General features: G+C 47.6%; 1 protein-coding gene across 1 annotated transcript in view; it reads right to left on the bottom strand.

The window, feature by feature from the left end:
* MCM2 (minichromosome maintenance complex component 2) overlaps nucleotides 1-22,340 on the bottom strand; it is a 48,594-nt gene extending 26,254 nt beyond the window's left edge. Inside the window, exons 1-6 of the mRNA XM_069643374.1 lie at nucleotides 22,226-22,340; nucleotides 14,946-15,130; nucleotides 14,053-14,222; nucleotides 13,174-13,440; nucleotides 1,249-1,468; nucleotides 471-678 (exon numbers count right to left, since the gene is read on the bottom strand). Coding sequence (XP_069499475.1) covers nucleotides 471-678; nucleotides 1,249-1,468; nucleotides 13,174-13,440; nucleotides 14,053-14,222; nucleotides 14,946-15,130; nucleotides 22,226-22,231 — 1,056 coding nt within the window. The 5' untranslated portion in view covers nucleotides 22,232-22,340. The remainder of the gene's footprint in view (nucleotides 1-470; nucleotides 679-1,248; nucleotides 1,469-13,173; nucleotides 13,441-14,052; nucleotides 14,223-14,945; nucleotides 15,131-22,225) is intronic.
* Nucleotides 22,341-26,185: the final 3,845 nt, after the last annotated feature.

Consider the following 26,185-nt stretch of genomic DNA (forward strand, 5'->3'; position numbering starts at 1 on the left):
CTATGGTGGACATCATGAACATCGAGTAGCTAGTGAACTGAAGTCGTGCCATGGGCATATAGAACCAATCTATGCTCAGACAAAAGAACACCACAAGTCTGCTTGTCTAACGTACACCAGCAGAAGGAGAGATTAAGTAACATTTAATTATACGCTTGGGAAAAGCCTACAAAGATGTCATCACATTGGCCTTCTACAAGTCTGATGCCACTTATGTACGATTAGGCAATGTAAAGAAACAGGCAGAATGCCCTATTTTTGTTTAGGGAGCGCCTTGCAATATAAGATTAACACGGCATGATCAGCGCTGAAGTCATTTGGTTAAAAATCAGTTGTATGGGATGAAACATGCATACGTTTTAAAGCTCACCATTTGCTAAGTACTTCGAATAGCTGACAAAATGGGCATAAAACTAACCTGCAAGCTTTTAAGTAGCTCATTTATTATAAGAATTCTCAAACAGCCTTACCTCCTCCATGTTAATTTCAAAGGGCCCAAGAGACTGGCACTCTGGACAGGAACCCGGCTTCACCTCCTGATTCTGAGACTGGAAAAAGGGCCCCAAAATGAAGTTGCATTTGGAGCAGTTGTACTTCACCATGCTGAGCTGTGGCAAAACGCCTGTGCAGCTAGTAAGAACACCGCTTGTACGGATTAACTGATTCAGGTGGAGCTGCCTGGACAAAGTAGTAACAGGAACAAGTGTGTAGTACAGGTATTACAAATTCCGATAAGCAATTTACCATAAACACTCAGGCACATCTCAAGAAAAGCTCTTGCAGACATGCTGCTTGAAACAAAACTACACGTCAACGGTTCCCTGGGGTAGTGTATTAGATAAATGCAAACATTTGACAACATCAGGGCCTAGTGTGTGCTGAGCTTTGAGTAGCAGCTAGTGAAAATACAGAAAGAAAAAAACAAAACCTCGAATTTTAAGAGGCAGCATGAAGAGAAATTAATATTAAACATCCAAAGAGTGTCAATGAACAGCAAGACAGATCTAGGTACGTTTTATATTAGGGAACAAGGAGAGCCGGGATTAACCAAAGATTTTACATTTTGGTTTAAAAAAACTTTTATAATGCCAAAAAGCTATTACTTGAGATTCCATTTTTTGCCCCTCAATATATTTACATTCTTTAGACCTATGTGAGCGGGGGAAGCCAGTCATGAATACCCCAACCAAAGGACATTTGCAAATTCAATGCGTAATGCAGCCCATAAATTCCTTGTTTTTCCCTTACCTCAAGGACCGCAACTCCTCCACCAGAGGCAAGTGTGATATGCGCACGTGAATCTCCCTGGCAATGCGATCGTACTTCGGGAATTTGGCGAGTACCACTTCCTTGGCGGCTTCATCGAAGATCTTCAGCATCTCAGCGGGTGCTTCGGGGAGGAAGTAGGCCAAGACATGCTCACGAGCAGCTAGGTCTTCATAGTTAACCACCAGGCTTTCCTTATTGTCTACAAAGAGCAAATGTTACACTTAGCTTTGAAATACAATGTGAAGGTGGGCACCACAATGGTTGGGTCCTTTAATATAAATAAAGTTCATTTAAGAAAATTGTGTAATATTTTAACCTGGAGCTGCCAGTCTATAAGTGATCCTGTGGCATCCGGATCGCACTAAACAAATTGCAAGAAAAAGTAAGGTAATAATACCGTACTTAAGACTGGTGCTTCTCAGTTGACCTTAAATAAGGTTGCTCAATCATATATAGCTCTTGCGTAAAATAGTTCAAATGTCAAACAAAATATATTTCCAAATGGTACAAAGTTTTCCAAGAGAAATGTTTAATTCACATTTCTTGGTTTTATATTTCTTGATTAGTTCAGATATTACGAGGCAACTCAAAATCGATAGGTCAATTATTCACAATAGTACATATGCCAATGCATTTCGGTCTGAGACCATCTTCAGGGCTGTACTGAAGTGAGTGTAGAATCTACACAATGTTAACATCAAACATTCATCGCAATACACATAAATATAATCGATAATTCAAAATAAAGCAAAGCACATACCCCAAATAGATCCAAATAGATGTTGAACATGTAGGAGAAAAATAAGTATGGAAAATATGTCAACACACGTCATATCTCTAACCAATCATAGTTGTTTACCATCTTTGTATCCCGTGCCCTGTACCTGCTGATTGTGAGTTGTCCTCTCCTGTGTATGCGTTCGTAGAACGTCTCCAATATTCCTGTTAATTGTCAGAGGGGAAGTATGTATTACTATTACTATCGCTATATCCAAATATTTAACTATTTGAGCCGAAGTGGTTAAATGGGCTCTTACCTGCACACGTATGTTTCGCGCGCGGGACCGATCGCGCTCGCTGTACAAGCGAAAGTGAACTGTGCGCGGCCAATAATGCTTTTAAGGGTAGTCATGGGAACCTGGGCGGGGCGTCGAGCCGCAGCAATGTTGCTGCTGCACGTACGCCTGTACGCCTCGGGACCCACCGCCCTACAGGAGCGCAGGGGGGCGGGACTTTTGCCATGACTACAAAGTGTGTGTATGTAGTGTGTTGCTAATGATGGAATTAACTTGTGTGGATAGGGGAGGAGAGGTGTGGACAAAGCCTAAGCAATTAGTTAAAACAATCCACGTGACTTCGTTCTATATCCGTGTACTTGTTCTGCGAATGTCAACAAACGTAGGTATTAAATTAGGTTAGAACCTGGGTATATGGAGTGGATCATGTGACCCATACATGCATTTCTAAATATTTTAAACTGTTTCATAATGTGCAATTAGTGCATGTTCATGTAAGTACAAGAATACCAGAATACATCATCAAAATCAATCACACATTTACAATGTGTCCTCAGTTGTGTCTGGATCTCAGTCCATAGCGCTTCTCTATCCAGGAAAATAAAATAAAAAATAAAAACCATATTCCTGAAAAAACCGTGAATCTGGCTTTTTTAGAGAAAACACATAATTAATCTCTTCATTAATTCCCTTCGGTGTAAGGGAACTTAGTCTGTCTATCCAGAACGTTTCTCGTTGATCAATTCTTTTTTGTAGATCCTCATGTCTTTCTCTTCTTTGGACTCTTTCCAGGACTACAAATTTGATCTGTGCCAGATTGTGTTGTTTACTCTGCCAGTGTCTTGCTACTGCAGAGCTTGCAGTCTTGTTCCTGATACAAGATCTGTGTTCGTTCCACCTGATCTTTGCTGTGCGTTGTGTTTGTCAGACGTAGTATAAACCACAAGGACATTTAATTCCATATATGATTCCTGCCGTGTCACATGTGGCATAGCATTTCAGTTTAATTTTTTCTCCAGTATATGGATGATTTATGGTTTGTCCTTTCATGATATATCCACAGTTGCTGCAGTTAAGGCATGGAAATGTACCTATGCGGTCTGTGCTTCTCTTCTTTTGTGGGGGTCTGGTGTGGACTAATCTGTCTTTCAAATTGGAACTTCTCTGGTAAGCAAATGTAGGGGGTTCTTTAAATAGGTGTTCTACCCTCTTGTCACATGTTACAGTGTTCCAATTTTTCTTTATGATTGACTTAATCCGATTGCTTTGGCGTGAATATTTCGATACAAACACCAGTGGGGGACAGATATCTTGTTTGTGTATTTTGGGTTTGAGTAGTTCTTCTCTATCCTGTGTAACCGTGCGTATTTCTGCTGATGTAACTTCCTCTGTTGAATAACCGCGGGCCAGAAATTTCTTACCCATCTCTTTTACAGCTCTTTCGTATTCACTCTGGTTACTCACAATCCTTTTCACTCGAAGCAATTGACTGTAAGGTAAATTCTTGATCAGACTGGGTTGATGAAAACTAAGTCTGTGTAACAGACTGTTCCTATCTGTGCTTTTCCGATAGATAGTAGTTTGATATTCTGTTCTGTGACAGTGATCTCAACGTCTAGAAAAGGAACAAGTTACTTACCTGTAACTGTTGTTCTCCAGCATGGGTCTGGCATGGATTCACATGCTCATGAATATTCCCCGTCGTCAGGCTGGGAATCCTCGGTAAAGAAAAAACCAGTATCAGTTTCGTTTCTGATCTGTCTTTCGTAGTAATAACCAATCACTGGTCTCTGCGTCATACTGACCACAGCCAATGACTGCCCTCTACCTAAGCACCGCCTCTGGCAGCCATCTTCAGATTTGGAAGCACGTAAAGTGGCAGTATGACCAAGTGAAGAGCCGCAGAGGGGTAGGCGGGAGGGTTCGCATGTGAATCCATGCCAGACCCATGCTGGAGAACAACAGTTACAGGTAAGTAACTTGTTCCTTCTCCAGCATGGGGTCTGGCATGGATTCACATGCTCATGAATAAAGAATACATAGCAGTACACACATGCACAACCACGGGAGGTGGCAAAGGCTCAACATTAAGCATTACATCAAACTCAACATTAAGCATCTTACCTCCTCACCAGGCTCACCTCAGGCGAACAGGTTGCGCAGCACTGCTTGGCCGACCCTGGACTCCTCCCTGGAATCCCGGTCGACGCAGTAGAATTTCGTGAAGGTGTGCGTCGACCTCCACGTAGCAGCCCTGCATATGTCCAGCAGGGGCACACCAGAAAGGAACGCCGTGGTAGCTGCGATCGCTCTGGTGGAATGGGCTCTCGGACGGCCAGGCAGCGGTCGGTTTGCCAACCGATGACAGTACATGATACAGCCGGAGAGCCATCTGGAAATGGAAGCCTTCGAGAGAGCCTTCCCCTGATTGACAGGTCCAAAGTTCAAAGAGTTGTGACGTCTTCCGAAAACACTTCGTGCGGTCCACGTAGAACTTCAGCGCTCTAGCCACATCCAGCGAGTGCAAAGTCCTCTCAGCCGGCGACGAAGGCGACGGGAAGAACACAGGCAACACCAAGGGTTCGTTGAGATGGAAGTCCGACGGTACCTTGGGCATGAAGGAGGGGTGCGTCCTGAGCACTACCCTCGTGTCGTGGAAAGTCAAGTACGGGGCCTTGCAGGAAAGGGCTTGGATCTCTCCCACTCGTCGTGCGGAGGTGATGGCCACAAGAAAAGCTGTTTTCCACGATAGAAACTTCAACGGGGCCGAGTGCAGAGGCTCGAACGGAGGTCCCATGAGCTTGGTCAGCACCACGTTGAGCTCCCACGCCGGGGCCGGAGCCTTCACCGGCGGGAACGATCTGAACAGTCCCTTCATGAACTCTTTCACCAGACGATGAGACCACAAGGACGTCCGCCCCGTGGTTCTGGTGTATCGGGAGATCGCAGCAAGATGAATCTTGATGGACGCGTGTGCCAGACCAGCTTTGGCCAGCGTCAGCAGGTACGGCAGTACTTGGGGAGCCGTAATCCGTAGAGGGTTAATCTTCTGTGCGTGGCACCAGACAGAGAACCTCTTCCATTTGTGTCCGTAGCATTTAAGAGTCGAGGACGCCCTGGCCTTTGCAAGAACCTCTCTGCAATCGGCCGGTATGTCGTATCCTCCAAACTCTAGCGCTGCAGGAGCCAGGCCTGCAAGTTCAGCGACTTCGGTTTGTGGTGGAGGATGGCGCCTCCTTCCCTGGAGAGTAGATCCGCGTCCGCCGGCAGCTTGATCGGCGGGGACGCTGACAAGTCCAGCAAGTCCGGGAACCATATCTGCCTCGGCCACGCAGGTGCGACGAGGATCATCCTGCACCGTGACCTCTTGAGCTGGTTGACGAGCCGGATTAGCAGAGGCAAGGGAGGGAACGCGTAGAGGAACAGGCCCTCCCAGGGGAACGAGAAAGCATCGCCCATGCTCCTCGTCTGGGGAAACCTGCTGGCGAACCTCCGGCACTTGGTGTTCGTCGCCGTCGCAAACAGGTCGATCTGGGGTGTGCCCCACCGTCGGAAGAGGCGATCCACCAGATCCTGCCGTAGTTCCCACTCGTGGCACGAGCGCAGCTCCCTGCTGAGTGAGTCGGCGATGGTGTTTTTTATCCCTGCCAGATGAAACGGCACCAGAAAAATCCCTTGGGCGACGGCCCAATGCCACAGGTCCTGCGCCTCCTTGGACAGCGCTGGGGACCTGGTTCCGCCCCGTTTCCTGATGTAAAACATGGTGGTGGTGTTGTCGGTGAAGATCCTCACCACCTTGCCCTTGAGGGACGGAAGGAAGGACCAGAGGGCCCAAAACACTGCACGGAGCTCCAGGACGTTGATATGCAGGGACTTCTCCGTCGGGAGCCAGAGTCCCCTTGCGTGCAGATTTTCGGTGTGCGCTCCCCACCCTTCCAGGGAGGCATCCGTGGTCACAGTCTCCTGGTGGGCTGGGGTCTGGAAGTCCATGCCCGCCGTCAGATGCGCGCGGGTGCCCCACCACCGTATCGCTCGTCGGAAACTCTCGTCGAGCTTGATCCTTTCCTCGAAGCTGCCCGTCGTCTGGATCCAGCGCGCATCCAGGAATTCTTGCAACGGGCGCATCCGGAGCCTGCACATGGGAATGAGGTAGATGCAGGAAGACATCATCCCGAGGAGGGACTTGATGGACCTCACTTTGGCCGCGTCGGCCACCAACATCCGTTGCACCTTGCCCAAGATGGTCCTGGTCCTCTCCTCCGACGGGGAGGCCAGAAGGGACACTGTGTCGAGCCTCGCTCCCAGAAACAGTGCGACTTGCGCGGGCACCAGGTGGGATTTGGCGTAGTTCACGGAGAATCCCAGGTCCTTGAGGAGTTGGACGGTCCTTGCCGTGTGGACCACGGCGAGCTCCCTCGTCTTGGCGCGGATGAGCCAGTCGTCCAGGTAGGGGTAGACGTGAATCCCCTCGCGGCGCAGCTGCGCCGCCACCGGTCCGAGGCACTTGGTGAATACCCTGGGTGCCGACCGTAGTCCGAAGGGAAGGGCTTTGAACTGGTAATGACGCCCCTGGACCACGAACCTGAGGAATTTTCGGTGCCCCTTTAGGATGGGAATGTGGAAGTAGGCATCCTCCAAATCCAACGATGATAGGAAGTCTCCTTCCTCCAGCTGACCCAGGACGTGCTGGAGGGTGACCATCCGAACTTCTGCGCCTTGATGAACTTGTTCAGACGTCGCAGGTCTAGGATGGGGCGCCATCCTCCCGTCGTCTTCTTCACGAGGAAGTATCTCGAGTAGACTCCGGAGCCCCGAAGCCTCTTTGGGACGAGTTCGATGGCGCCCTTTCTGAGCATCGCCTTTACCTCCAGGAGAAGTTGAGGGACGTGAAGTTCTTTCCTGGCCACGGGGGGGACGCGCGGGCACCTTCTTTGAAACTCGAGCGCGTGGCCCCGGGCCAGGGCGTCCAGCACCCAACGGTCGGTGGAGATGGACTCCCACACGCTGACGAAGCCCGCCAGCCGGCCTCCCACCGGGGTGCTTCGGTGGGGGCCCGACCCCACGGCCGGTTCAATCCTGCTTGGACGCGGCCTTGCCGCCTTGACCTCCTTGGCGACGACGGCGGGGTCCGCTAGACTTGCCTCGTCCTCTGTAGGCCTCTTGCGACGACGAGCGGGCCGCTTGACGGTAGGAAGCGAAACCGCCGCCGGAACCTTTGGAGGCGCCCTTGCCTCCGCCGCTCCGAAAGGGCGTCCGTCGTTGCTGCAGAACTCCAAGGGCCCGGGCCGTCTCAGTATCCGCCTTGATGGCCTGAAGGGAATCGTCCACTGTCTTCCCAAACAGGTTGTTCCCGTCGAAGGGCATGTCCAGGACTCTGGTCTGGACGTCCTGCCGGAAGTCCGTAGCTTTGAGCCATCCACGACGTCGAAGGCAAACGCAGTTGCCCAGCTGGCGGAACCCAGTGTCGGCGATGTCCGTCGCCACGGTGATGGCGTGGTCCGAGGCCACCTCACCTTCCTGCAGGATCTCCAGGGCCTCCGCCCTTGTCGTCCGGCAGAAAATCCAGCAGGGGAGCTATCTTGTACCACAGCTCCCTGTCGTAGCGAGCCACGATAGCCAAGGCGTTGGCCGCTTTAATCGTCGTCGCTGCCGACGAGATGACTCTACGTCCCATAGCATCCAATTTCTTTCCCTCGCCGTCCGGCGGGGAAGTCGATGTGGAGGCCGCACCCCCCACCCCGCTTTCTTCCTGGCTGCCGCGGAGACGACGGAATCCGGGGTAGGCTGCGCCCGGAGGCATAGGGGGGCCGTGTCCGGGACCCGGTACTTTTTCTCGTACCGGTCTCTTCTAGCTGGCGTCGTGGAAGGGTTCTTGAGGAGGGAAAGGCCCTCATCCCAAATGTCGTCCAACAGAGGCACTGCGAGGACAGTCTTCCTCTTGGCCTCGCGCCGCTGATAAAGGAAGCCTTCCTTTTTCTTCTCCTCAGGGCAGAGTTGGAAAAGCTCGGAAGCCCTGGAGATCATGGAGTGGAAAGATCCGATCTCGTCGGGCGGAGAAGCCCTGGTGGGAGGCGACGACGGAATATCCTCGTCGTATGCCTCGTCGTCCGTACCCGTCGCTGCCGTGTCAGTCCCCGTATCATCCCCTCGGGTGGACGGGGAGGAGGGCTGGACGGGGCGCGACGGTTGAAAAGGAGGTGGTGGATGGATCCTTCTTTTCTTGGTAGGGGGAACACCAGAAGGTCCTGGTTCTGGATCCCCCGACGGGAGAGGTTCCTCCGTCGGTAACGGTAGCCTCGTCCTTATCTCGGAGCATAAGGACTGTATGGCCAACAAAATGGCCGCCGAGTTGTCTTGCGGCGCTGGCAGAGGGGAATCCGACGGGCGAGCAGGGGCCCCGTCGGTATCCTCGACGATGTCGTCGTCACCTGCGTCGGGGTCCATTCCGACGGGCTGGCCTTCTTCCACGCCTAGGCCGTGGCTTAAGACCTCGATCAGCTCCTCTTCTGAGGTTGAGGCCGAATCTACGACGACGCCCTGCCCCCCCTTCTTCTTCCCCACAGAGGGTTTCACGGGGGTCCTATCGATGGGCACAAAAGAAGACTCCCTCCGAGGAGGCAGGGAGATTCTGGGCCCTGAGGTCGCCACCACTGGTGCAGCCTCCACAGGCTGAGCCAGGGCCGCCGCGACCGTTTCGATAGAGGGCTTGGTCGGATGGATCAAGGCCTTCACCACCTTAGGTGCGCTCACCGCCTTATCCTTGAGGGAGGGGGCACTGCCACGCTCCTCCTCTGCCTTAGAGCTCGACCGGGGCCTCTCCAGGAGCTTCGCCGGGTGCTCGGCCTTCCTCTTACCCGACCCAGAGCGTTGGCTCGTGGTTGATGGTGCCGGGGAGGGTGCGCCCTGCCTGGCGCCCGTAGAGCCCGACCGTTCGGCGCTCCCGGTGCCAGCGGACTCGCGGTGCTTGGCCTTATGTTGGGCCCCCGTCGCCGGGGCGCCCTCAAAGGTCTTAGAAGACCGCTCGGATTTCTTCTTCTTCTCGCCAGACGGGCTCTTACCCTCCAGCCAGTTGGCGAGACGTTGATGGCGGTCCTTCATGGTCCGTTCCGACATGTTGCCGCAAAACGCACAGTCCTTCTCCACGTGCGTCTTGTCCTCATGAAGGCAGTAAAGGCAGAAAGAGTGTTCGTCCTCCTTAAAGACGTTCTGCAGCTGGCATCCAGGGCAGACCCTGAACAGCTTTCCGGGCGTCGAGCTTCCCTTCTCCTGGGCCATCTCCGAGACCGGGCCTGAGAAGCTTCTGGAGTCCTCCGAAGTGTAGCTCGACGAAATCTTCACCCTTGAGGGGCGCAGACGAATCCGACACGGGTCCCCGTTGATCGGATGTAGGATCGGTGGAGCTTGAGGCTCTTTTGGCCGAAAGAATCGAAGTTTTTGTGAAAAAAGCGCGGAAAATAGCACTAACGCTCGAGAGCAATAGCACGAGGATCCCAACACATGAACGTGCGGTAAAAATCTGAAGATGGCTGCCAGAGGCGGTGCTTAGGTAGAGGGCAGTCATTGGCTGTGGTCAGTATGACGCAGAGACCAGTGATTGGTTATTACTACGAAAGACAGATCAGAAACGAAACTGATACTGGTTTTTTCTTTACCGAGGATTCCCAGCCTGACGACGGGGAATATTCATGAGCATGTGAATCCATGCCAGACCCCATGCTGGAGAATGAATGGATTCACGTGAATATTCGTATGTGAACTGTATCCGTGGGTCTATGTTGTTGATGTATCCAAAAAATTCTAATAGGTGTGATTCTGTGCTCTTCCAGATGCCGAAAATGTCATCTATGTACCGGATCCAGGTGATAAGGTCTTGATTCCATAAGTTGTTTGTCAGGACATGTTCTGTTTTGAACTTGTGCATGAAGGAGTTTGCATATGAAGGGGCCATGGTTGCTCCCATGGCAGTGCCTGCAACCTGTAGGTAAAATTCGTCTTTAAATTGGAAGTATGAATTGTTACTAATGAATTCCAACAGTCCCATGATGAACTCTTTTTGTGCAGCTATTTCTCCTTCCCTCAGGAGCATCCACTCCACCGCTTCTCTACCCATGTCATGGGGAATCGATGTGTATAAGCTTTTGACGTCTACCGTGAAGCAGTATCAATATCAATTTAAAGACGAATTTTACCTACAGGTTGCAGGCACTGCCATGGGAGCAACCATGGCCCCTTCATATGCAAACTCCTTCATGCACAAGTTCAAAACAGAACATGTCCTGACAAACAACTTATGGAATCAAGACCTTATCACCTGGATCCGGTACATAGATGACATTTTCGGCATCTGGAAGAGCACAGAATCACACCTATTAGAATTTTTTGGATACATCAACAACATAGACCCACGGATACAGTTCACATACGAATATTCACGTGAATCCATTCATTTTCTAGACGTTGAGATCACTGTCACAGAAACAGAATATCAAACTACTATCTATCGGAAAAGCACAGATAGGAACAGTCTGTTACACAGACTTAGTTTTCATCAACCCAGTCTGATCAAGAATTTACCTTACAGTCAATTGCTTCGAGTGAAAAGGATTGTGAGTAACCAGAGTGAATACGAAAGAGCTGTAAAAGAGATGGGTAAGAAATTTCTGGCCCGCGGTTATTCAACAGAGGAAGTTACATCAGCAGAAATACGCACGGTTACACAGGATAGAGAAGAACTACTCAAACCCAAAATACACAAACAAGATATCTGTCCCCCACTGGTGTTTGTATCGAAATATTCACGCCAAAGCAATCGGATTAAGTCAATCATAAAGAAAAATTGGAACACTGTAACATGTGACAAGAGGGTAGAACACCTATTTAAAGAACCCCCTACATTTGCTTACCAGAGAAGCTCCAATTTGAAAGACAGATTAGTCCACACCAGACCCCCACAAAAGAAGAGAAGCACAGACCGCATAGGTACATTTCCATGCCTTAACTGCAGCAACTGTGGATATATCATGAAAGGACAAACCATAAATCATCCATATACTGGAGAAAAAATTAAACTGAAATGCTATGCCACATGTGACACGGCAGGAATCATATGGAATTAAATGTCCTTGTGGTTTATACTACGTCGGACAAACAACGCACAGCAAAGATCAGGTGGAACGAACACAGATCTTGTATCAGGAACAAGACTGCAAGCTCTGCAGTAGCAAGACACTGGCAGAGTAAACAACACAATCTGGCACAGATCAAATTTGTAGTCCTGGAAAGAGTCCAAAGAAGAGAAAGACATGAGGATCTACAAAAAAGAATTGATCAACGAGAAACGTTCTGGATAGACAGACTAAGTTCCCTTACACCGAAGGGAATTAATGAAGAGATTAATTATATGTGTTTTCTCTAAAAAAGCCAGATTCACGGTTTTTTCAGGAATATGGTTTTTATTTTTTATTTTATTTTATTTTCCTGGATAGAGAAGCGCTATGGACTGAGATCCAGACACAACTGAGGACACATTGTAAATGTGTGATTGAACTTGATGATGTATTCTGGTATTCTTGTACTTACATGAACATGCACTAATTGCACATTATGAAACAGTTTAAAATATTTAGAAATGCATGTATGGGTCACATGATCCACTCCATATAACCAGGTTCTAACCTAATTTAATACCTACGTTTGTTGACATTCACAGAACAAGTACACGGATATAGAACGAAGTCACGTGGATTGTTTTAACTAATTGCTTAGGCTTTGTCCACACCTCTCCTCCCCTATCCACACAAGTTAATTCCATCATTAGCAACACACTACATACACACACCTTGTAGTCATGGCAAAAGTCCCCCCCCCTGCGCTCCTGTAGGGCGGTGGGTCCCGAGGCGTACAGGCGTACGTGCAGCAGCAACATTGCTGCGGCTCGACGCCCCGCCCAGGTTCCCATGACTACCCTTAAAAGCATTATTGGCCGCGCACAGTTCACTTTCGCTTGTACAGCGAGCGCGATCGGTCCCGCACGCGAAACATACGTGTGCAGGTAAGAGCCCATTTAACCACTTCGGCTCAAATAGTTACATATTTGGATATAGCGATAGTAATAGTAATACATACTTCCCCTCTGACAATTAACAGGAATATTGGAGACGTTCTACGAACACATACACAGGAGAGGACAACTCACAACCAGCAGGTACAGGGCACGGGATACAAAGATGGTAAACAACTATGATTGGTTAGAGATATGACGTGTGTTGACATATTTTCCATACTTATTTTTCTCCTACATGTTCAACATCTATTTGGATCTATTTGGGGTATGTGCTTTGCTTTATTTTGAATTATCGATTATATTTATGTGTATTGCGATGAATGTTTGATGTTAACATTGTGTAGATTCTACACTCACTTCAGTACAGCCCTGAAGATGGTCTCAGACCGAAATGCATTGGCATATGTACTATTGTGAATAATTGACCTATCGATTTTGAGTTGCCTCGTAATATCTGAACTAATCAAGAAATATAAAACCAAGAAATGTGAATTAAACATTTCTCTTGGAAAACTTTGTACCATTTGGAAATATATTTTGTTTGACATTTGAACTATTTTACGCAAGAGCTATATATGATTGAGCAACCTTATTTAAGGTCAACTGAGAAGCACCAGTCTTAAGTACGGTATTATTACCTTACTTTTTCTTGCAACACTTAGCTTTGATACCACCAGTCAGTCATGGTAATATGGAAGGGTAATTGAAGGCACAACAACACGGCTGATATTCCATACAGATCTGATTATCAAGGATCTAATCTACCAACAGACTGCACCACAACATCAAATTCGGCATCAAAAGTCAGAATGTTTTGTGGAGTACCTTTGCACATGTCATTGATCTTCTCCTTGAACACATTGTGTCCGTTTTCATCAACGTGGGTTCTCAGGAAATTCTTAAAGCGGTGGTAGATCTCAAGTCTTGTCGCTGCCATAACCACCCACTCCCTAACAGAGTGCCCCTTCATGTCTTCTAGGTTCTCGATACTCTCAATCATTTCCTCGTCCTCCTCCTCTGCAGTGCCCTCCGCAGCTCGTTCAGCCATCCTTCGCTTACGTGCAGGCCGGTCCTCATCCTCGTCTTCGCTGTCTATTGAAGAAAAGCAAAAAAAAGCTCAAAATCACTATACAGGGCCAAGGAAACTGCATCGCGCACCACCAAACCTCTCCTTGTGTATTTGACTATGTAGGTAGGTAAATAGAACCAACCAAGCAGAAACTTGTTAATGGACTTATGATGTACCATGTATCCAAGCGTATGGAGATGTAATGGCAGTCTAGCCTTAATGTTGCCTTTAAAACAGCAAATATGGTTACTAGTATGGTAATGGAACTAAAGGCAAGCCTGAAAAGAAATTACTCACTCTCCCAATAAGTCCGACCCAAAATGGTCCCACTCCCAAGTAATAACACTTGGCCAAACATTGAAAATCTCATTAGATTATTTTCTGACTATACAAATGATCAACAATTAATCTACGAGCCACCAAGCTTTCAGTTAAAACCAAGCTTTCAGTTAAAAGCAATCAACTGGGCGCAGGAATTGAAACAGGGATGCCTCTATAATTTAGTGAGATATTGCAGAAGTGCTTGACCATCAAGCTCTTTGGACACTAAATGGGGTTAAAGCGGTCACTGGCAAAGAACAATGTATTCTTTCAGTAACAGGAATTTAGTTCAGTTGCTACGTGGGTGTACCTACCATATAGAAGCCCCCTTCGCATACGACCCAATCCATGCCCCATGTCCCGATCTCTGTGCCGCATAGCCTGCTCAGCAGCATCGCGCTGGCTCGCTGTCAGGTCTTCCATATCTTCATCATCGAGACCTTCGGCCTCGTAAATATCCAGCTCTGGGATAGGGCGGTAATCCCTGTACACAAAGGTAGAACATACATAATTCTCTATTAGCACACAATAGAGGGGGCGGGAAGTAGTGAGGAGGAAACAATAATCGCCAGGCAAAGTGGGAGAAATGTACTACTGGTTTAGGTCCCAGGATAATGTGTGCTCTACTCTGCAGCCTATAGGGTAAAATGGGACAGGCGTCAAAACTAGTTGCAGTGGTTAAAAAGTTCATGATAAAGCTTTACATGGGGGTTACACAGGATTTGCACAACCAGCAGGGATCAAAATAAGGATTTTATTGGGAGCCAAAAGAAGGTATTAGGTAACCAGAATCACAAAATAAGATTGAACTACCTGTGGGAGACAAGTAGCTGGGATACAGCAATTACAAATATAACTCATGATAAACTAATGCTCAGTCCATTACATAAACCCATTATGCTTTTATTGTTTTCTAGACCTGCCCATATGCTAATTCACACAATCGCAAACAGAGTTAAGGTCACCTAGGTATGTTTGCAGGGCCTGGGGAGTCAGAAGTAGCTCCTGGTAGCTGTTGGTGTCAAGCCAAACAGGAGCTAAATAGCTGCCAGCAATTTGGAACCCTGAATTAGTCATTTATACATTTAAAAAATGATTCTTCTAACTTTGAAGCTTACTGTGTATTCTAAAATGTATCATGAGAAATGAACTGGCTGATTAAAACAGCTGCATGACAATTGTGTTTGAACTACTCAAAATGTTGTACCTTTCCATGCCATCTCCAATCAATTCCTCTCCATCTTCCTCCTCGTCGGGGAGAACATCTCCCAGGATACCTTCAGATTCATCTTCAAACGGTGGCAGGTCACGGCCAGGACTGGAAGTGAGGGCATCCCCGCGCCGGGAGACACGGCTGGGGCTGGTCGCCACATTGAAGGACTCTGATGAATCCTAGAGAAGGAAAGTGGCAGTCGCCAATGTTACCAATATGGACCACTGACACCACGAGATGTACTGCTGCGTTTACCCAGAATGCAGCGACAATACATGTTTCCAGTACAACATTTGAAGACTACTGGTTCTAATGAAATCACAGGTCAGCTGGAAACAAGTGATCCATTGGTAAAGACCTATCCAATTCCTGATACTAGAATCCAGGGACAAGTGCCAATCAGGAGGCAGGGAACTACTAGATGGTAGTAACGGATCCCCTGTCAACGCCGTCAGTATTTTCATATCAGATTGGACCCAATGCATTCTTCCTATCACACCCATCTCTCTTACATTCCCATACCTGCCTTAACTCCCGCCAAAGACATATATAAAAAAAAAGATTTTAAAAAACCTACAAAGGTCAGTCCCTTTTCGAAGAGAATGAGTGTGATCTTGGCGCAAATCTGAAATTTCTTTGTCTACTCTTGCCTATAGCCATTTACACCTCAGCGGCGAGCATTACTGGCTGGTAAAAGCATGGGACCTGCAAAAAGGCCCTCGCGGTGCTCAGGTGCAAGGGCCTTTACCAACCAGTAATGGCGACCTCAGGTACATATTGCTAACCATGTAACATTAAAAAGAATGTATAAAGGTAACATTTTCGAACAGGTCAAAAACGACTGAAATATAAAATTATTAAGTCAATAAGACATGCTGGCGTGAAGCACTATTTAAATCAGTCGACTGTAGATTAAACCAGTTAAAAAAGCAGTTTCCTTAGTTGTGATTTCATGGTCTGATTAAATTCGAAAAGAGGCTATTGACAAGGTACACCCAAGAAGGGAGGAACACGAAATACATTGACTAATAACGTGAATCTAGGAAGAGGAGTCAAACATTGGATATTCGTTTTGAAAAAATCCAAGTCATCTCTGGTCCTATGCCAGCCCGAAAACAAGGAGTACACGTTCACAAAATCATTTGTTCTCCAAAACCCAGCTTTTTAACTTCAGACATGTTTTAATAAATGTCAACATGGTAGTGCTTGTGGACAATCATGGGTGGATGCACATCAGTAGAATAGAGCATGCCACCAGCAACAACACAATATACATTCAGAAACGAGACACTTGAAAGTCATGCCAGGAGAGATGTGGGGTTCAAGCAAGCAAGAAATCCCCCACAATACACCATCCTGCCTTCACATACATACTCTTCCCTCAAACAGTCCCATGCATGCTGCGTACACCCCTCTCAAAGCCACACAGCCATGCACCATGCATAGCCTTGCACCCACCTGGTAGACCATTTCATGTCAATCGCTACCCTGCTCCCCGATAGCCACAATACCCGTCGCAACTCAATACTCCCTTCCAGTTGCAGGCTTGTAATCTCAAAAAAGTCACACGACTGCCTTGCAGCCTCGTGTGCAGTTAAGATGGATTTCTAAAAATCAGCCCCTGGCGGGGAGGTTTGGGAGGCCATCCTATATACAGTGAACAGAGAAGACAGAGGTTAGCCAAAACCCAATCCAGGTAGGTGAGCGAGCAGTCAAGGCTTAGTCCCAGTGTGAAAGTGGGCCAGGGCTACAATTAGTCCACACAGAACACCACCATTAATTCTAGTCAGACATTAAGTTATTAAACCTTTAGTTACACAAAGCATAAAATAAAAGAGGAATGTATTGTCAATCAAAACAATACAGAAAATATATACACATTCACCAGTAGAACAGAATTGCACAGGAATTAGTTACAAGTGCAATACGAGCGAGAAGTCTGGTGCAAGAAGAAAACTGGTGGCACCAATACAAGAACAGCTTCACTCGCTAATGAGTCCAACCCTAAAATGATGTAGGGTCTTGAGCCCAAAACTCACAAGCTCCAGATTATAACTTCAAGTGAGTTTACGTCAAAATGATGCAGTGTGTTGGTGCTTAAAAGTTATACAAGCATTTTCCCAAAATCAAATAAGTGCCCCCACTATACCAATCCCACATCAAGTCCTAGGGAAGGATCCTTAAACCAGGTTTAACAAATAGAGGCTAGGTCAGAAGGAGTTGGGGACATGGGCTTTTCACCCAATGCTATTGTATGGAGAGGCGTGGGCAGAAACTGGTATCTTAACTTGCCCCCTCATACCGACTCAAAGACTTTTTTCCAGACACCACTGCAGGCATTCTGGAATTCGCTGGGGGCAATCTTCAGCCCTTGGTTCAGAGTTCACTTCCGGTGTTGGGATATAGTTTGTCAGTCACGGTGAACAGGAATCCATTCGAGACCGCTTCCAGTAGAAGACCTAAAACGAGGAGACCCGAAGACCTCTGCGGGGCAGACCGGCTCAAGACACCCCAAGACTAGAGAAGACGTGTTCCAGCGGTGGTCACTGCGGTCAGACGGTAACAGGTTATCGTACAGCAGTAAACTCAGACGCAGACCTAGCACAGCTTCCCTTGACGTGAGATGACTGAAATCGCAACAGGTGACATATCATAAGCTGAGGATCTCAAGTTCCATGGCACGAGTTGAACAGCGACCGCTGCAGCACAGTAACCCAGGAGTGAGATAGTCGTCCAGAGTGGTCCAGAGACACTTCCAAAGGCTACCAAGGCACGATTCCTCAACCACGGGCCAAGACGTTGTTCCCACTAGTCCAAGGGTTGAGGCACCAAATAGGGACTTCTGGGATTGAGCAGGGCTCCACAGGGCCAATCACTGGAGTCAATACGGGTCAGCAGCAGGGGGTCGCCTTCCGTAGAAGTCTTGGTTTCAACGATAAGTCGAACAGTTGCAGGAGCCCTTCCTCCCCACCCTCAATTCAGTCTAGGAGCAAGCCCAAAGCCACAAACAGCCCAGGGTTGTCAAATCATGGACAACCACTAGTCATCACATCTGCCCAGCAACAGACTTTCGGGATGCCAGAGGATTTGACAGGGACCAGATAGTACCAACCCCCTCCTCTCGCTCTCACAGCCAAACCCCATGAAAGCAGCTTTCCCACGGGTTACCATATATTGCATTTCCTGACAGAGGAGGCAGGAAGAAGGCCAAACCATAATAATATGGACCAAGTACAAGCGCAAATCCTGTGGTACAGACATCTTAGGAATGTAGCCACTTTAGCAGCCATTTGCAGTAAATACAAAAGCTCAAAAATCACAGCTGCCACCAGCGTGTCTTAGGAACTTTATCAAAGTAACCAAAAAGCAATTAGGTAAAACGTTATAAGGATACCAAGTATCCTAGCTTCACTTCACTGTAAGTGGATTAATGCAATTGTAAAATGAAAAATTCCAAAAGAGAAATTCTCTCAGTACTAAGTCCGAGAAACTAGTCATTTTACCCATAAGAATGAACAAAAACAGGTAAAGGAAGTATAGCAGAAAGTTACTAACCTCCAAGGTTAGGGCATAGTTCAAACTAAGCAAAAAGTCCCAAAGCAAACTATGAAGCGAAAGGTGCAAAAAGAAAATCTTGCCTAACACCTGCCTTAGCCCATCTCAAGTCATGAACGCTCTTCTCGCAGCCTCTTTCCCAGTCATAGTTCTGACCTACCATTCCCCTCCAGTGCCCCATACAATTAATGGGGTATATTGGTACAGTGATCCCCTTCCGTTTGAAGGACTTCCACCAGGTAGATTTCTTTGCAACTCACCCGTTTTATATATTTTTATTGGCTTGTCCCTTCTCTATGTCCTACTTTGTTCACACCCTCAAAAACTGAATCACTCACTCGTGTTCTCTTTATGCTATTGTACAGGCACCCTTCTGGGGAATACCGCCGCCATCTGTAAATGTGTAAAAGTAATTGCTGATCAATATTGACTATTAGCTATTCGCTTGCGCTGCCAAAGGTGCTCAAAGCAAAGAGGCATTCTCCTTGATCTCTCTGGCACCTCCAACACAGCCGTACCTCCTGCTGCCAGACTTGCGTCTTTGCTTCCCGGGCATCATCCTCGCATTTTCTGGAGCAGTGAGGAGACTCTTTACAAATCCCTCATCCTCTACACCACATTGAAAATCATCTCCTATCAGGCACTTGGTGTTAGTAAGCAAAGAGTATTCTTTGTTCAGTCCTGAGTTGTAATCTCACATAACCTACCTTCCTCTCTGAAACCCATTGCCAAATGGCACTGAGTTGCCAGGTACATAATTCCACTAAAAGAATTCTCCGGCCACCAATATCACACCTCTTTTCCCTCATCCATTATCCCTATTCCAGCCCTCAAGTGTCAAAATCTTGACGAGAAGGGGTACGCGACTTAAGACCCAAACGCACTTCATCGACTCCTATTGCTACTCCTGAACATACGCAAAATACATCCCCATATCACCCTTCACACAAGTAAAATTACTTAGTCATCCCAGTCCTCAGCGAGCTGGATATCCGTCCCCCTAGAATCACTCCCTACTCCTTTGCTGCCGTCAGCAAGGTAAGGTGCTTGTTAACCCTACACTCTGCAAAAATCCACGATGCTTACCTAGTTGCACATGCCAACTTCACACAAGTAATCATATCTCCATCCAGGAACTCCCTATATAGCAGAGTGAATGAGCCAGAGGCAGCAGGTGGGTGGTGGGGTTGGGTTGAGGAAACCTTTGGATCTTAGTGTGAGGAGGGCTAGCAGGGGAGATGGATTCAGCCAACGGATGGGTATGATAGCCCAAAGATGAGTGAGCTTAGAAACAACGAATTTTAATAGGTAGCGATTTTGCACGATTACTTGTGTGAAGTTGGCACTACTGACTTCAAGATCACTTTAGAATGACCTCTCCAAAGGAGCTTGACATTGTTTTAGGGTTAAATCCTCACTTTCCACAAACCACTGTCACCAAAGGATTACACCCCATATCTAATTTTTGCATTGTGCTGTCAGCTACCTCATTCTTCCAGCTTCGTGCCCATCAATAGCTAGATATATGCTGCCCAGAATCCACCACTTAAGACCATCCAAAACTTGCACGCTAGTTCCAGCAACATGCCCCCAACATTTCTATTGAAGGGGGGGCTTGGTAACAATGTCTTACTCAAGGGAGGAGGCTTAGCATAAAACACTTTGAATACCAATGCCCCAACAGTGAACATGAAAACGGCATGGGGTGGGGGGCTTCTGTCCAGGCAACCAACCTATGCCACACCATACCCAGGCGAACATGCACCTTGGAAAACAGGAGGCTCAGAAAGCCCATTGAAGTAGGACTGTTCACCAATCCACATGATATACGTGTTCCCAAAGGAGTCAGTATAAATCAGGGGTCTGCAACCTGTGGGCTCTCCAGATGTTTTGGATAACTACCACAATTGCGCAACATGGACTTTGCTGCCCATGGTTCATGGGAATTTTATCTGGAAAGCCAAAGGCTGCAGACCTCTGCTATAACTCAAACTTCACCACCACTACATGGGTCTTGAGTATTTCCCCTGAGCAAAAAAAAGACATTATAGCTCCAGAGGCCAGATTCCATCAGTTCAGTTTCCGCCACGCACTCTCCACAATGAGTAGCACCAACCCCTGAGCACAAGTCTGGGCCAAAGACAACCATAAACACAGACTGTTACAATCCACACCATCTCATCTAACTTCTGTTCTCTGACATACGACACCAGATCTCGAGTACCCTCATATTCCCGTTGTTACACCCACCCAAAAGGCCGAACCCCACCAGATCGGTCTCACTACAAGCACATAACAAGACCTGTCCAAGACCAGGCAGGGAAATTGGAATACATCTCTTTGCTACCACTCGCCCCCAATAAAAAGAGAAAAACTGCAGGCTTCACGAAACACCACCAATCCAGGACTCAGTTCCCCCACTCCAGTCACATCCACCAATACACTTTTGCCTTATACCCTGCTCACGTACCTGCCTACATTTTGCAAAATTTGGAGGATGTCATTGGATGCCCACTGCCTTGCCCCTCCCCTGCCCAGACTACGGCCACATTTTTTTTAAAAAACAAAAATCAACGTCAAATGACACCAATCTTAACGAGATTCACGCACATCTGACCATTCATTGATGGGATTGGCTGCCAACAGACTGATGGTAGCCAATCACATCCCGGTAGCAGGTAATGTCCCTATACAGAACGTCCCCATATATAATGTTACCAGGAAAAGCCATTGGCAACATTGTATATGGTGACTGGTCACGGGGATGTTCCCTGCTCCCCTAGTAAAATAAAAAATATGGGGTTGCAAGGGTGTCCCCCACATTTTCAATGTAATAATGTCTCTGCAAAAAACTGCAACATTTTTGCCAGGAGACATTTTTGGCAGGGACATTACATGGAACCGCTCTCCCAGTATCCCTGCACAGAGAGTGAACAAAGCAGCTCACCGACACTTGGGTTGCCTCTACGATCATACAGGGACCACAGAACCATACCAGCATACATCACTTGGATACTTTCAGCCTGTCCCCATTAATACCCGATTTCAACCTACCACTGTAGTCCTAATATCAACCATCCCCCTTATCAGTTCTCTTCCTTGGCATGGCCGTGCGCCCCTTTACAGTCTGACTAGGCATGTAAACATAAGCAGTATCAGGGGGGTGCCCGAGCAACTGCCCCCATGTTGAGAGTTAGTCTTCTAAATTATTACGTTCTGGGCTTAAAAGGAGCAAAATGGCAGCGCTCGCCTTACAAGCTGCGTTTGCTGGAGCCCTTCCAGCCGTCATTTCCCTCTGGGTACACAGAAGTGTTATCACCTCGTTGACTTTTGACGCCGTTTCTCCACGTCAGCCACTTGGTGATAAAGACGGGTCTTTTCGTGGGGCATTTAGTGTTTCAGCTCCCTGCTGCTAGATATCACCCCTATTGTATTTGTCTCCATTATAATGTCTGCACCCCCAGGTGCCTCGTACCATTTTATGCTCTCAGCGAAGGGGGGGGGGGCATCATCACATTGAAATAAGCCCCCAGACCCCACACATCTTGAAGTTGAGCCGGGCCTAGCTCTAAAACATCTGCATCCCCTTTCATCTGCGCCCCTCCCCCAATTAAAACTTTCGTTATAGCCATTCATCCCAAAATGGCAGCTTCACAACTAATCCTCCCGGAGGCAGTGCCCCACCCTGACCCTCCTCCCACCGGCCCCGTTTCACTCACAGCCATGTTCGGTGATCTTTAGAAGATGCAAAAGCTGCAACCCGTGTCCTTTCCGTGCTCCGCGCTCAGCCCTGCAGCCTCAACAACCAAGATTTCGCGCGAAAGGGACCACGTGATCACAAAGCCCGCGAAAGCTCATACATATCAAGTAGGTTACTTTGCATATTCATGACGGCGTATTTTACCGTCGCCCCACGGCAGAGGCGTGCGCATGCGAACACAGCAAATAGCCTAGCGACATTCATGTCTATGCCAGGCAAAATGCACTAATATCAACGGCGTTACTCTGGGAACGTTGAGACGTCGTGACGTGTTGCCTGGCCCAAACATGGACCTCAAACCATGCACGTTGTTCTTGCCCTCTGCTGAACAGTAGACGGAAGCTTTTGCCAAGAGAATAAGGTTGTGTGTGTCCCCTGCAGGTGGAATCATTTAAATTCAGCCACGTCTGAATTATCATCAACACTATCTTGTCTTTTTTTATTAATGGAACATTATATTGTTGAGCAAATACGGTTTTTGCATTTATTCAACACGTGTACTTTAATATACTGGTCTGTATCCAGAGGAATGCCGTTTAACAATGTTTGTATTATTATGTTACATATTTTTCTAATCAAAATCATGATTATACAACCAAACTGTATAATATTAGCAATAATGGCTAATCTTGCCATTAAAATAGGGTTGTTGTTGTGTTGTGGATGAATTCTAGTAGTAGGTGTTATAAAGAGCTTCCTTGCATGACAACTGCCATATGAATAATGTTAACGCTAAGGTTACCATATGTCCGTGAGACAGCCACAGGAGCCCTGTCAGACCAGTGTCCATAAAAGTTTCCCAGACTCTTGCTGATGCTTGTCATTACCTCCACGTTCACTCTTCCTCGTCCCAGTACTTACTTCTTACTTCATGAGGCCAATGACTCTGACACAGGACCTTCTTCTATTTCTTTTGCATAACTCCTCCCCTTAACTCTCAGCTTCCAGTTTAACATATTCAAGCCAGAGCATGGGACCCTCGTCCCCTGTAGGGAGGAAGAGGTGCGGTGTCAGTACGGTGACGAGGAAGAGTAGGACTAGGAGTAACGAAGATTACCGGTAAGTAATCAGAGCAAGACCCACAGACTCGCATTACGCTCTACTCAACTCTTTTTTTTCTCGAACAGCCAAACCCTTACTTTGACTTTACACAAAATGTCAAATGAACTACAACATCCATGAAAACAGAAATGTGAAGTTTATCTCTACTTGGTTTATCTTTCCACATGATCTCAACAGTCCAATCACGTACCGAAGTATATTATGGGAAGGGGTCTCTTGTATGTGCCAGTGCTGCTGGGGCCTGAGCGTATGCTTGGTCAACCATCTGCTATACCTCGGGCTTTGCCCAATGCTAGTGTGAAGACGTTATATGCTTGTCGGCTTTTGTATGGTGCTTTGGTTCACAAGACACTGTACTGAAGAGTACCTTGAAGTGATGTGTTGGGTCTTTCCTTTGCTTCTGTAACAGCAGAATATCCCCATACACTTGTAGTATTGTTCTCTGGATAGGCTGGGGTCGGGTTTGTGTAACATGGATCTCCCTCCTTCCTTCACTTCACCCTCCTCACGTGGGTTTGTGTTGCCTGCCTCCAGTTGCCTGCTTGCTCCCCTCACCTTGGAGGCGTGACGGTGTGCTGATGTGCACCTTTCTCTTCCCCCGCCAGGACCAGTGGCGTGCTAATGTGCTCCTTCCTCGTCTTCTACCAGGAGCAGCAGTGTGCACACGCTCTTCAGGAGTGGGTCACTAGAGACGGGGCAGCGCAGGGGCACATATACTTCATGGGCCTAGCAAGGCTCGTGACCAGCTATGGGGAACGTTAGCAGTGAACGGCGCCACGTTCTACAGCGCCAGAGAGGCACAATGTGTTGTTTACTGGGGGTGCCAGCTTTTCTTTTCCGCATACGCTGACAGCGGGCCTGAATACGGAGGTCTGTGCTCTGGCAGGCACTGGGCTGGCACGCTGTGTGAGGCGCATGCAGGTGGAAGTGTATGCCTTCCTCGCCAGTGTACTATCTTGTCTCATGGGCGAAGCTCACACAGGCACACAATAACGGAGCCCACTTTAAGGAAGGCATGGTATCAAAGACAGACACAAGTGATCACAGTCCAAGGGTGTTTATTAAACTGTAAAAATGAGTGAGATTAACGCCTGATCTAAACCTAAATCTAAGATGGCAGCAAGCTACGACCATCAAAAAATAATAATACAGTCCAAGTTTAGTCTAGTCAAATAAAAAGGGCCTATACTAAAAAACAATATTGCCACTCTTTACCGCTATGCTACAAATCTAGTGTGGGATAATGTACACAAAAAAAGAAAGAAGTGTTCACAAAATAATACAACAGGGTGTTATGGCCGGGGTCTCCCTTCCCCACGTTTTTAGCACGGGACTCGAGCACAGCACACTCCTGGGCTTTTCTGGTACTAGGTTAGTTTCTTTCCTCGATATCGGGGCCTTCTGTGACCAAGTCACTTTCATGCAAAGTCTTGTGTTTCATAGGGCCCACTATGCTATAAACAACAAAACAAAAAGTTCCTTCTGGTAGCATTCACGTCAGGCGATTACGCTTTACCCTTGGATCCCCCTCAGTCCAGGCTCCGATCCTTCTCTTCAACGTTAGCCTCCTTCAATTGGGCTCAGACCAACCACTCACTGTGGACAACCCTCAGTCGGGTTCCAACTTAACATCACATGGTTCATGGGTGTATTACTCTTCAGCTTACTTCGCAGTCATCCATCAGTCGGGTTCACATTTGCCCCAGTAACTCTATGTCATAATCTCATCAGAAAGCAAGGTTCCCTTCCCCTACCTTTCTCTCTGCATCCCTCCACCGGGTACACATTTGCCACAGTTCACAGTTAAACAAAAAGTCATTATAGACCCCTTAGGTTCTTCCCTTTACCTAAGTCTGGGTCTCAGCCCCCAGTCAGGCTTTCCCTTAAGCCCCCAGTCAGGCTCTCTCTAAAGCCCCCAGTCAGGCTTTCTCTAAATCCCCCAGTCAGGCTTCGCACAGTTCATTCAGCATAATGTTATTCGTAGGCATCCTTCAGTTGGGTTCACGTTTGCCTCCACAACGTGTCAAAGAATTTTGACTGTATAAGGGGTTTGGTTTGACCCACGTATGACCACTTTGACACCTCACGCCAGCCTGCCCTAAGGCCTCTTGGTACTTGTTGTTTCACCAGTTTTAGTTCATTACTGTTAGGAAAGATTTCATATTTGTATGTAATTTTCCTTCCATGTGTCAACCCCCAAACTTTTTGCTGCTGTTTTAACACCCTGAACTAAACTTTGCCAGAGAAGCACAGCCCTAAACTGCACTCCTCTGGGCTTTCGCTCACTTTTAATGGGGAAACTGACATGCCCTTAAGACAGTCAGTACTGGGAGACTTAGTTTCCCTTAGTCCTTTCCTCATGTTGCAGCTTTTGTGCAACATGTAACAAGTGTGCAAAGTAACTTACCTTACAGCACGCTTGGGTCTCTAGTCATTCCAAAGGCCCTAGAAACTCTCGCTGGACTTTTTCTGAACTGTGCAGATGTGTCATAGACAGGACTGGTGGCAGCTATCGTTTTCTTATATTTTTAACCCTTTCTTGCCATGTTAACCGTGTTTACCGCATTTGGCAAGAATAGGTGGCCTGGCTCCAAAATGGCCACACCATGAGGTTCTTTGTCCTGTCCTTTGGCCATCTTGCCCCTTCACCTTCCCCAGGTCGAGTCGACCCGGGTCAGTCCTTATTTGGGCATGCACTTTCCCGTGAAACCCAATGCTTTTGCGGGCTTCTGCATGTCTTGTGTGTGTGCCTCCAGGATGTGGGCTGGGATGTCTGTTCCTAATACACATCCTGGGTGCCAGAGAATCTGGAGTGTCCTGAATGCCTGGGACCACTGTGGTCTGTGATTGGTTCATG

Source organism: Ambystoma mexicanum, chromosome 2p (genome assembly GCF_040938575.1).
Source record: "Ambystoma mexicanum isolate Mex_15411 chromosome 2p, UKY_AmexF1_1, whole genome shotgun sequence".
NCBI lineage: Eukaryota > Metazoa > Chordata > Amphibia > Caudata > Ambystomatidae > Ambystoma > Ambystoma mexicanum.